This window comes from Stenella coeruleoalba (assembly GCF_951394435.1).
Source record: "Stenella coeruleoalba genome assembly, chromosome: 3".
In the NCBI taxonomy this organism is placed as follows: Eukaryota; Metazoa; Chordata; class Mammalia; order Artiodactyla; family Delphinidae; genus Stenella; species Stenella coeruleoalba.
In genome coordinates this window covers 33,596,353-33,608,748 of record NC_137148.1, presented here as the reverse complement: position 1 = coordinate 33,608,748, position 12,396 = coordinate 33,596,353, and the positions used below count along the sequence as shown (strand labels likewise).

The following is a 12,396-nucleotide window of genomic DNA, read 5'->3' as shown; positions in this document are numbered from 1 at the left end:
TAGTCCTCATCAACAATTTGTCAGCCACTTTCTTTTACACTCTTTGACTCTTTTTTTTTTTTTTTTTTTTACTGTAACCATCATCTAGTGGGTAGAGAACAGCTCTAACTTCCATCTTTACATTCTAATACATTGAGGAAAAAGAGAGAGAGAGATATGGATATTGTGGATTATATTAAATACACTCCTTTTTTAAAACTAAGCAAACAAAAAAAGTTTGACCTTTTCTCCTCCCTAGGCAATTCGAAGTTTTCAAGTAGCCCTTCACATCTATCCAATGAACCCTGAAATATGGAAAGAAGACCTTTCTTGGGCAAGAACGCTCCAGGAGCAGCAGAAGGTAGCACAGAGGATTAAAAAAAGTGAAGCACCAGCAGAGGTAACACATTTCTCACCAAAGTCAATTCCTGAGTATGACTTTGAAAGTGAGGAGATTGTAGCTGTTTGTGCAGCTATTGCTGAAAAACAGAAGACAGTTGCAGCAGATAAAACAATGGTTATTGTGTCGGCTTCTGGGACTGTAGAGACTGTGACTGAGAAGGAAGACGGTGCTGCTCCACCAGATGGCTCTGTTTTTATCAAAGCCCGATAAAGCTTAGCAGGAATCATTTGAATCTATCTTTGCCACCTAAATTTTAGCCGTTGGGGCATTTAGAGAAACAGGGCAAAACTCCTGTTTGTAAAATAAGTTTTTCAGATGAGGCATATGAAAACTAAATGGAAGAATTATTGTGTAGTGTTTGGACTCTGCTTTGATAAGCTATGATTTCAGCTTCTTAAGATTAAAATTCTGAGTACAGTGGTTTTTTGATTAATAAGCTTAATTTAATCCAAATATATAAGTGAATGCATTTTAAAGATACAACTTGAAAAGTAAATTCTCAAATAGTGAATAACTTGATGGCCAGTGTTATTAAAATATTGACTTGTTGGCTTTTATGATAAAGGAAGTAGGCTTCTTGCCCTGCTAGCAATACCCTGCTGTTACTGTTCACTCTTCTTTTTCTCTTCTTTCATTAGAGTAAGTCTGTTACAAAGCTTGAATGTTTTTGACATTCATTTTGATTCAAAGTTGTCATTTGGTTATGTGTGGGATCCTTGAAAGTTTGACTGAAAATGCATGCAAATGTGTACATTCTGAATATTTTCTGAAGTTTCTCTTAATTCTGATTTGTGCTTTTGTTTTGACTTTATAATTATTTATAACAATGGTAGTTGCTAGTTTCAGTATTTGTTAGATGTGTGAAATACTGATAAATGTCAGAATCATGGTTTTATTTTTTAAATTATTAAAGTAGATAGAGTAGTCCTTAGTACCAAGTGAGTCATTTTTAAGATGTGCATTTTTTAAAACGAATGGCTCTTATAGATATATCATAACAAATTGCACTGCTGTTGTCCCAGTCAAAAGCAGTTATTTTCTTTTCCTTATTTTTACAAGATTAAAACCCTTGAAAATAACTTATCTCTTGATATAACTTTCCAGCTGATGGTTTGGAATTCCTTTTCTAGTTAACTCTTCTGGAACTACTCAGTGAAATGAGAAACAATCACAGTTTTAAATAGCTAAATTATACCTTTCTAAAAATTGGAGAAAAAAAAAGTAGAGATTTATTGAAGTGCCAATGAATGAATACCTTAGGCATACATAGAAACATACATAGAAAATGAAATGTGATTTATGGTTCAGTCCCATGAGTAGAAAGGATATATTGCAGAATATATTTCATTGAAAGGCCACAGTCACATCCACAAGTCAATACTGTCATTGCTAATATTAATTGTTATTTTTATGCCACATATATGTTAGTACAGTAGAACTGCTGTGTACTGTTACTTCTGAAACTCAGGAAGCTATTATTGGTTTAAAATTAATTTTATCCTTGTTAGAGAGGAAGTAAGTTATTTTAAAGAATCTCACCTTACCCTCTGAGGGCATGTACATGTAATACTGTACATTTTTCTGAGATAATTTAAAAACATTTCTTTTAGTCGAATGCTTACCTCTTTTTTTCAGAGTTGGAGAAGCCAGCACTTACCTTGGAAAGTATTATATTTTTTCCCTAAGGTTGTATCAGAAAGTTAGCTCTGGTTAAAGAAGTTAGTTTTAGAAAGACCCAAAAAACAAATATTAATTATATTTTATTTTGTTTAATAAGGTATATTCTCAAAGGGCAGATAGTTGGGTATCTAGAGAAGTGAGCACTTACTATTTTGTATGTTGTTTTGAGTAATGGATGTGTATTGTATAATTTGTGAATAAATAGGTTTTTTCTGCATTTAAAGGTTTGCCTATTATTTTGTGTTGTTAGCTTTTGAAAAATTAGATTGATTTATTTAATTCATTTCTTATGTGAAAATAAAATATGTAAGGCACCTTGTATGGTGTCTTGTGTATGAAGTACTCAGTAAATGCTAGCTATTCCTATGAAGAACTTGCATTGGTTTTATTTAACCTCACTTTCTTCTGATTTTAAGAAAGGAGGAGAACTTCTTTGTAATCTTTTCCTTTCGTGAAAGTGAGAAGTCACTACTTCTGATACTGTAGAACAGATGGCTTTCAGTTGAGGACTCTTCTTGGTGTAAGGTCTATATCTCAACCCAAAAGAAGCAAGACCCAGGATGGAGTGCACGTAGCCACTAAATTCTGTTTATGAACCTAGCGTTTCCTCTGTATTGACAGTAGGCCAGGTTTGTCTCTTCCTTACACAGAGATAAGACATAAGATGGTTTAGATGCAAGACGGAGGAGAGAAAGAAATAGTGAATTATACAGAAGAAAGGCAGCTCATTTCTTCAGGCCCCAAAAGATGCTTAGCTAACACTCTTCTGTGTGTGAAGAGAAGAATGCATACATTATTTTATAAGGATGTGAATACCGATAGATCTTTACCAAGCTTGGTAACTATAATAGCAAATTCTTTTGAATCTGAGAGAAAAACAATTGATGTTCATGATAAAGATATAATCAAATATATTTAATATACTTTCTGAAACAGCACTAAACACTAACGTTATATTGAACATAGTTTGTAGTATTCTTGTTTGAAAATTGTATGGCATAGACACTCATTAGTCAGAACACTACACATCCAGACCATGCCTGATGATTTGAGAATCATATATTATTCTCTAGACAACGGGTTCTTTTTGTTGTTGTTGTTTGGCCGCACCAGTGGCACGCGGGATTTTAGTTCTCCGACGAGGAGTCGAACCCGCACCCCCTGCAGTGGGAGCACGGAGTCTTAACCACTGGACTGCCAGGGAAGTCCCGACAACAGGTTCTTAGATTATAGAGTATTTATCTTAAATGTGCTAAACATTGAAAAGTCATGCAAGGTATAAATCACAGAACCTGGATCTACTTTTTTTTTTTTAATTTAATTTTATTTATTTTTTTATACAGCAGGTCCTTATTAGTCATCCATTTTATACACATCAGTGTATACATGTCAATCCCAATCGCCCAATTCATCACACCACCACCACCACCACCACCCGCCATTTTCCCCCCTTGGTGTCTATACGTTTGTTCTCTACATCTGTGTCTCAATTTCTGCCCTGCAAACCGTTTCATCTGTACCATTTTTCTAGGTTCCACATATATGCACTAATATACGATATTTGTTTTTCTCTTTCTGACTTACTTCACTCTGTATGACAGTCTCTAGATCCATCCATGTCTCTACAAATGACCCAATTTCATTCCTTTTTATGGCTGAGTAATATTCCATTGTGTATATGTACCACATCTTCTTTATCCATTCGTCTGTCGATGGACATTTAGGTTGCTTCCATGACCTGGCTATTGTAAATAGTGCTGCAATGAAGATTGGGGTGCATGTGTCTTTTTGAATTATGGTTTTCTCTGGGTATATGCCCAGTAGTGGGATTGCTGGATCATATGGTAATTCAATTTTTAGTTTTTTAAGGAACCTCCATACTGTTCTCCATAGTGGCTGTATCAATTACATTCCCACCAACAGTGCAAGAGGGTTCCCTTTTCTCCACACCCTCTCCAGCATTTATTGTTTGTAGATTTTCTGATGAAGCCCATTCTAACTGGTGTGAGGTGATACCTCATTGTAGTTTTGATTTGCATTTCTCTAATAATTAGTTGGATCTACTTTAATTGGAGCCTATGTACAAAATTTTATGGTACTCACGTACGAAATCAGCTTTTAAATTGATGTTGTATGTCAAAACTATAATGAAGACTTTAAATTAAAAAGAGGTTTGTTTCAGAAAACTATAGAGTTTCCAGGATTATAACTAACATTACATTATATACTTTATGTAATGATGTCAAAAGCTTGTTTCCCTTCCTTTCCCAGCAGTAGGAAATTGTCAGTCATTTCTTTAATTTCAGGTTTCATGAGTCAGAAGCCTTCTAAATTGACTCTGGACTTTGATTTCATGACATACATGTATCTAAATGAGCTGTGAGTTGACACAAAAACCATAGTTCTATAATTATCTTCAAATCATTAGGTATATTAAGTGTGTTTTTCCTCAGAGGTTATTATGAAACTGATGGTGTATTTTGTAATTGATGACATTTTAGGATTGAGAAAGTAAGATTTTTCTTTTTTTAACCAATAATAAAATACACATGTTTATAAATGATTTACTCATTACCAAAGTAAAATGAAATGTGTCACTTCTGCCACAGTTAAGTATGCAGTTAAGTATGTCCACTTGAATGGAAGAGAAGGGATGGCCCTATAGCCAGTGTACCATGAATTGTGCCTTAATGTGTGTTGTGTGTGAACCTCACTTGCTGTGTGTGCAGGGTGGAAGAAAGGATGAGAAATGCTGGTCTACACTTTGTTGGGAAGGCAGAGGGTGGGGATGGTGCTGCTTTGGACAGCCATTAACCAAGAAATTGCAATCTCTTCCTTCCCTCCCCTCTCCCACCTCACCAGTAAAGGGAGTTTAAGATAAAGAACTGGACATACAGCCCCTTTCTGCCTTTTTTTTTTTTTTTTTGGATGTATCATGCCTGCAGAGAGCCTGTGTTGTGGTCTCTTGCCAGAAATGTTGTAGGTTTTGCAGTGAAGACTCTCTGTCCCTGTGAGGGGAGACCTGTGGTTGTGCAGGACTGCCCATGCCTTGGTGAGCAGGTCTGTCTAATTCTGGGTTTGATATTGGGTGGCCATTGTTGTCACAAACCTAAATCACATCCTCTGACCTATACTTTTTCAGCAGTAAATCTGACATATTAAATCTCTACATGACTTTTTGTCTCTCAAGCGGCTCAAAAAGTCAGGAGGAGAAAAGGGTGTTATTTTATGACTCCCTCAAACCCTAACAAAGATTAATGCAGATTATATTTCAATGTAAGCATGAGACAAAAACCAAATTTTTTTCTAATTTTAGCTTTTTTTTTAAACCATGGAAGTTCTATTGAAAATGGGTAATGTTAATTACAAGGCAACATGTAAACATTTGTTCAGGGTATCTAAAAGGTCTGCTGACTTAGCATTGTGCTAGACCACAATATCGACTCTAGATTTAATTTGAAGGGAAGAATATGAAACAATATCTCTGCCCACCCTGTCAACTTTAAGAGTGTAATTTACGTGTAATAACATGCATTCACTGTAAGAGCTTTGACACCATTACCATCAAGGTGTAGAGTATTTCCATTACCCAGAAAGTTCTCTAATGCCCATTTATAGCCAGTTCCCCTCCACCCCAGCAGCCAGCACTAGTCAACTACTAATTTTCTTTCTGTGACTATAAGTTGATTTGACTTTTCTAGAATTTCAAAAAAATATATCATACAATATATACTCTTTCTGACCTTTTTCGCTTAGCATAATACTTTTGAAATCCATCCATGTTGAGATCCATCCACGCTATTGTGTATATCAGTAATGTGTTCCTTCTAATGCTCTTACTCTGTTGTATGGATATCATGATTTGCACTTATTCATATCTGTGGATGGACATCTAAGTTGTTGATGAACATCTAAGTTTTGGTCTATTATGAATAAAGCTGCTATATACATATGTCACAAGTTTGTGTGTGGATATACGTTTAAGTACCTGGGGGTGGAGTTACTGAGTTTTATGATAAGTATATGTGGAGCTTTAGAGGAAACTGAATCTTCCGAAGTATCTGTACCATCATGCATTCTGACCAGCAATGGATTAAAAAAGTTTCAATTGTGCCGTATCCTTGTCAATGCTTGGTACTGCTGTTGGTTTTCATTTTAGTGACTTCCGTGGATATGTAATGATATCTCATTGTGGTTTTAATATGCATTTCCCCGATGATGTTGAGCATCTTTTATATGCTTATTTGACGTTTGTATATCTTCTTTTGGGAAGTACCTTTTTAAACATTTTGCCCATTTTTTAGTTTGGGTTATCTTATTATTGAGTCGTAAAAGTTTTTTCTATATTCTGGATAAAAATCCTGAGATATATGTATTGTGAATATTTTGTCCCCATCTGTGGCTTGCTTTTTTGTTTTCTTAATGATACCTTTTGAAGAGCAGAAGTTTCTAATTTTGATGAAGTCCAGTATATTTCTTTTATGGTTGTATTTTTTTGTGTGCTGAGAAATCTGTGCTTACTCCAAGATCAGAAAGATTTTATGTTTTCTACTAGAAGTTTTAGCTTTTATGTCTAGGTCTGATTCATTTCACGGTAATTTTTATGTAATATATGAGGTGAAGGGCTAGGTTCATTTTTTGATTTTCAGTTATTCAAGTACTATGTATTTTTTTAAAAACTGCTCTTTCCCATTGAAATACCTTCACCATGTATTTGAGGGTCTGTCTGAGTTCTGTATTGTTAGGCTGATCCATATGTCGATTCTTATACCAATATCACACTGTCCTACAGTCTTAAAAATCAGTGTGATTTTTCTAACCTTTTTTTTTTCCTCAAAGAATCGTTTAACTATTCTAGTTTCTTTTATATACATTTTAGAATCATTTGTCTCTATCTACATGCAGGTCTAATGGAATTTTGATTGGAATTGTATTGAATCTGTAAATCAGTTTGGGAAGAATTCCCATCTTAACAATGTCACATCTTTGAATCCATGATCACAGCGTAATTGTCATTGTTTTAGATCTTTAATTTCTTAGTAATGTTTTTTAGTTTTCTGTGAATAAGTCTTGCCTATATTTTTGTTAAGTTTATCCCTAAGTACTTCATATTTTTTTGATGCTTTAAGAGGTGTTTTTAAATTTTCATTTTCCAGTTTGATACTATTACATAGAAATATAATCGATTTTTGAATAATGACATTGTAGCCTACAACCTTGATAATTCATTTATTAGTTGCATTAACTTTTTTGTAGATTGTTTAGGCTGTTCTACATATATTATCATGTTGTGAATGAAGATAGTTTTCCTTCTTCTTTTCCAAACCGAATGCCTTTTACTTCCATCTCTTGCCTTATTACACCAGCTAGAACCTCCAGCACAATGTTAAACAGAAGCTGTGAGAATGGACATTCTTGCCATGTTTATAATCTTTTGGTCTTTCACCATTAAGTACGATGGTAGCTGTAGTTTTTATATATGTCCTTTATTAAATTGAGGAAGTTCCTTCTCTAGTCTACTAAACACCTTTTTTTTTCCCCCCCGGTACGCGGGCCTCTCACTGTTGTGGCCTCTCCCTTTGCGGAGCACAGGTTCCGGACGCGCAGACCCGGCGGCCATGGCTTACGGGCCTAGGCGCTCCGCGGCATGTGGGATCTTCCCGGACCGGGGCACGAACCCGTGTCCCCTGCATCGGCAGGCGGACTCTCAACCACTGCGCCACCAGGGAAGCCCTAAACACCTTCTATAACAAGTGGGGATTGAATTTTGATAAATGTATTTCCTGCATCCATCAGAAATCATATGATTTTTCTCTTTTATTCTGTTAATATGATGAATTACATGTATTTTTCGAACGTCAAATCAACTGCATTTCTGGGATAAAATAAGCCCTATTTAGTTATGATGGATTATCGTTTTTAGATCCTTTTTGATTCAATGTGGTAATATTAAGGATTTTTATGTCTATGTTCATGAAAAATATTGGTCTGTAGCTTTCTTGTAATACTCTTAGCTCTTGAATCAGAGTAATGCTGACCTCATTAAAAATAGAGGTTGAAAAGTATTTCCACCTACTCTTTTCTCAAAGAGTTTCTACAGATCTGGTATTTTGTTCAATAGCGTTTAATAGAACTAACAAGCGTTGTCACCTGGATCTAGCATTTCCTTTTTGGGAAAGTTTAAAATTACAAATTAAGTTTCAAAAATAGCTACAACATAGACCTTGTTGATTGTGTCACATTGAGTGATAGTATGATTTAATTAAATTAGGATCCCAAAAAAGTCCATTTGTTGCATTGTTGATATGTCTCTTAGTCTTTTATAATCTATAGGTTCCCTTTCATTTTTTCCTTGCAGTTTATTTTTTTTTAAACTGAGTTGTTTGTCCTTTAGAATTTTCTGCTTTTTGTATTTTGTCTCTTGCATCCCACCTAATATCATTATGTTACTCTGTACCTACATTTCCTATAAAATGATTAGAATTCTTCAATTTTCTGGTAAGAATACATCATGGGTGGTTTTGGATATTTAGACCAGAAGTTAAATATTTCTGGCTATCTCTTTCTCTTTGTAATGTCAGCAGCTGTTGCCTATTTTTGCCTAGATTCATTGTTTCATTAGAGGCTACAAATGGTGATAATTGTTAGAATTTTGGTGCTAGAAAACATCTTTGAAGAAAAACTTCCCCTCATCAACTATTTTGCTACCTTGGAAACAATTTATGTAGTACAGGCAGTTTCTGTAGTGGAGGCTTTGTTCTTCCCCTTTATTTAGCACTTTTCAAAATAATACGCTGGTTCTCTAGCACCCTCCAAATGTGATGGGTGAGGTGTTCTGTTTCGGTTTTGTATCATTATGAAGTCATGCATTGAGACATATATGTTTCGATCCTTGCAGTTATTATTCGTATTGATGTTGTATACATCCTCAATTTCAGTAGATCACGCCAAGTTCATTTTTTCAAAATGGTTCTAATTTTATACCCCACCAACAATGTATTAGAGTTTCTAAAGCATACTTGATATTTTCATATTATAAAATTTTTACAAATATGATTGGTGTATAAGGGTGTGAATACACACACACACACACACACATATATGTGATTTCACTGCATATATATGTATGTGTGTGTATATATAATTATGATTTCACTGCTTATTCTTTTTTTTTTTTTAGAAATTTACGACGTGAACTATTTGGAATATGATTTGGCTCCCTTATATTTCCTCAATATATTATTACTTCTGCATCCATTTCCAATACAGTTGATTTATAATTTTGGCCTCCATCTATATTCATTGTTTAATATGACTATGTAATTATCACACATAGTTCATCTCACCTAGTCTATTATTTTTATTTTACCTTTCTTGTACTTCTCTTTTTCATGGAGTCAATATGCCTTTTTTGTTGTCGTTCGTTAGTTTTCCATGTATATATTACAAATATCCCCTCTAATAGAAATATAATACTCCCCACAATATTCCAAATATAAAATAATCCATTGATTTTCTTTCCTTTTTTTTTTTTTTAACCTAGAGACACATCCAGAACCCCTTCTCCTGCCTTAGGCTACTTTCACTGTGTTCTACTGCAGAGCTGTTGCCTTGAGTTCTCTTTCATCACTGTTCTTGGAATTCTCCTTGTTTCTTCCTTGTATTGAACTCAAGAAAGAGAAATATTTACCCAGTTGTTCAGATTTTAGTGTATGGACTTGCTGTGGTTGAAAGTTGTTAGGACACAGGTATGTCTGGTGTGCTCCTCTGTCCTCCTCTTCTGTGGTGTGGAATGGGGTGGATGACCTGGGAGGGTAAATAAATATAAGGTTGTGAGTGAATGGTAGAGATGCTGATATTGATACAAAGACAAGGAGCCCAACTATCTTTCTCTCTTCTTTTCTTCCAAAGCACTTCCAGCCTAGGGCTACAGCCCCATGTGTGGCCTAGGGCAGCTCAGGCTAAACAATAGGGTCGAATGTGCTCTTGAGCTGAGTCTATTTTTCTCTGGTTCCACTTCTGGCGTACCTTGAGAGCAATCATAAGATCACACTTGCAGCATCTTAGACTCAGGCTCTGTGGTGGTAGGAAGGGCATGAGGTGGGGGAGCAGTGAAAAGAGAGCAAACTTCATGGCTTGTTTTGTTCTGAAACTATGACAAGTAGTTTAGGAAAAATGACTGTTTCATGTAATGCAGATATTTCTGCATTAAAGTCTAAGGCCAAAGGCATAGCTAACAGTGAATACTACTGTGCCTTGATTTTTCCATGGCCCTTTGTGTTTGTGGCTCCAGTAAGAAACTTGTGCAGAGGGGTGGCTGTACTTTGGGAAAAGACTCTTGCATTCCATGGTGTTCTAGTCAAAGTACCACTTTAATAGCTGTACCAATATCACAATCTTTTCTAATACACTTGACCTGGTTGGTTAGATTATGAGATTGTCTTAAAGATTATGAGATGGTGTTAAAATTATCTTCCTGTCTGCTATATCCTACTGGGACCAGGTAGGATTTAATACTAGCCAGTTAGATAATCAAAACTGTCCTGCATAGAAAGTTTGACACTCTAAATGATCAGAAACAAGTTTCCCACAACAAAAAAACTGTCTTTGCATAACATAGTTGGTAAGTCTTATAAGTAAATGTGGAATGGATGACGAACAATGCTGAAGTTTTTCTTCCTTTGGTTCTTTTTAGAATAAGCCAGACTCAACAATAAAAAGACAGTGTATGGACTGAATTGTATCCCCCTGAAATTCACATGGTGAAGCCCTAAAACCCCCAGTGTGACTGTATTTGGAGATAGGGCCTTTAAGGAGGTAATTAAGTTAAATGAAGTCATAGGGTGGGCCTTAATCCAATGTGACCCGTGTCCTTTTTTTTTTTTTAAATAAATTATTTATTTATTTATGGCTGCATTGGGTTTTCATTGCTGTGCGCGGACTTTCTCTAGTTGCGGCGAGCGGGGGCTGCTCTTCGTTGAAGTGTGTGGGCTTCTCATTGCGGTGGCTTCTCTTGTTGAGGAGCACAGGCTCTATACATGCGGGCTTCAGTAGTTGTGGCTTATGGGCTCTAGAGCGCAGGGTCAGTAGTTGTGGCACACAGGCTTAGTTGCTCCACGGCATGTGGGATCTTCCCGGCCCAGGGCTCAAACCTGTGTCCCCTGCATTGGCAGGTGGATTCTTAGCCACTGCGCCACCAGGGAAGCCCCTGACTGGTGTCCTCTTAAAGAGATACCAGGGATGCATGTGTACAGAGAAGGCCACGTGGCAAGACAGCAATAAGGCAACCATCACAAGCCAAGGAGAGAGGCCTTGGGAGAAACCAAATCTGCCAGTGCCTTTATCTTGGACCTTCAACCTCCAGGACTGTGAGAAAATAAATTTCTGTTGTTGAAGACAACCAGTCTATGGTACTTTGTTATGGCAGCCCTAGCAAACTAATACAGACATATTATCCAATTTAAAAATGCACAAATGATTTGAATGGGCATTTCTCCAGAGAAGATATACAAATGGCCAGTATGCATACGAAAAGATTCTCAACATTGGGACTTCCCTGGTGGTACAGTGGTTAAGAATCTGCCTGCCAGTGCAGGGGACACAGGTTTGAGCCCTGGTCTGGGAAGATCCCACATGCCACAGAGCAACTAAACCCATGCGCCACAACTAGTGAGCCTGTGCTCTAGAGCCCGTGAGCCACAACTACTGAGCCCACATGCCACAACTACTGAAACCCGTGCACCTAGAGCCTGTGCTCCGCAACAAGAGAAACCACCACAATGAGAAGCCCACGTGCAGCAACGGAGACCCAACGCAGCCAAAAATAAATTAATTTAAAAAATATATATATATATAAAATTACCATTTAAAAAAATTATAAAAAAGATTCTCAACATCATTTGTCACTAGGGAAATGCAAATCAAAACCACAGTGAGACACCACTTCATACCCATTAGGATGACCGTAATAATTTAAAAAGACAATAACATGTATTGATGAGGATGTGAAGAACTTGAAACGCTTGTACATTGCTGGTGGGAATGTAAAATGGTGCAGTCACTTGGAAAAACATTTGGCAGTTCTTCAAAAAGTTAAATATATACTTAATAAATGACCCAGCAGTTTCACTCCCAGGTATACAGAGAATTGAAAACAATATGTTCCCACAAATACTTGTACACAACTGTGGCTATCAGCGGTATTAATAACAGCCAAATAATGGGATCAACCCAAATGCTCATCAACTGATGCATGGATAAACAAAATGTGGTATATTCACACAATGAAATATTATTCAGCCATAAATCAGGAATGAAGTACTGATTCATGCTGC

General features: G+C 36.3%; 1 protein-coding gene across 2 annotated transcripts in view; it reads left to right on the top strand.

Moving 5' to 3' along the window:
- The window catches only part of TTC33 (tetratricopeptide repeat domain 33), a 33,598-nt gene extending 29,765 nt beyond the window's left edge, over positions 1-3,833 (top strand). For both annotated transcript variants that reach the window (XM_079918546.1, XM_079918547.1), the window contains exon 5: positions 239-3,833. In XM_079918546.1, the coding sequence (XP_079774672.1) occupies positions 239-592 (354 nt within the window). In that variant the 3' untranslated portion in view covers positions 593-3,833. The remainder of the gene's footprint in view (positions 1-238) is intronic.
- Positions 3,834-12,396: the final 8,563 nt, after the last annotated feature.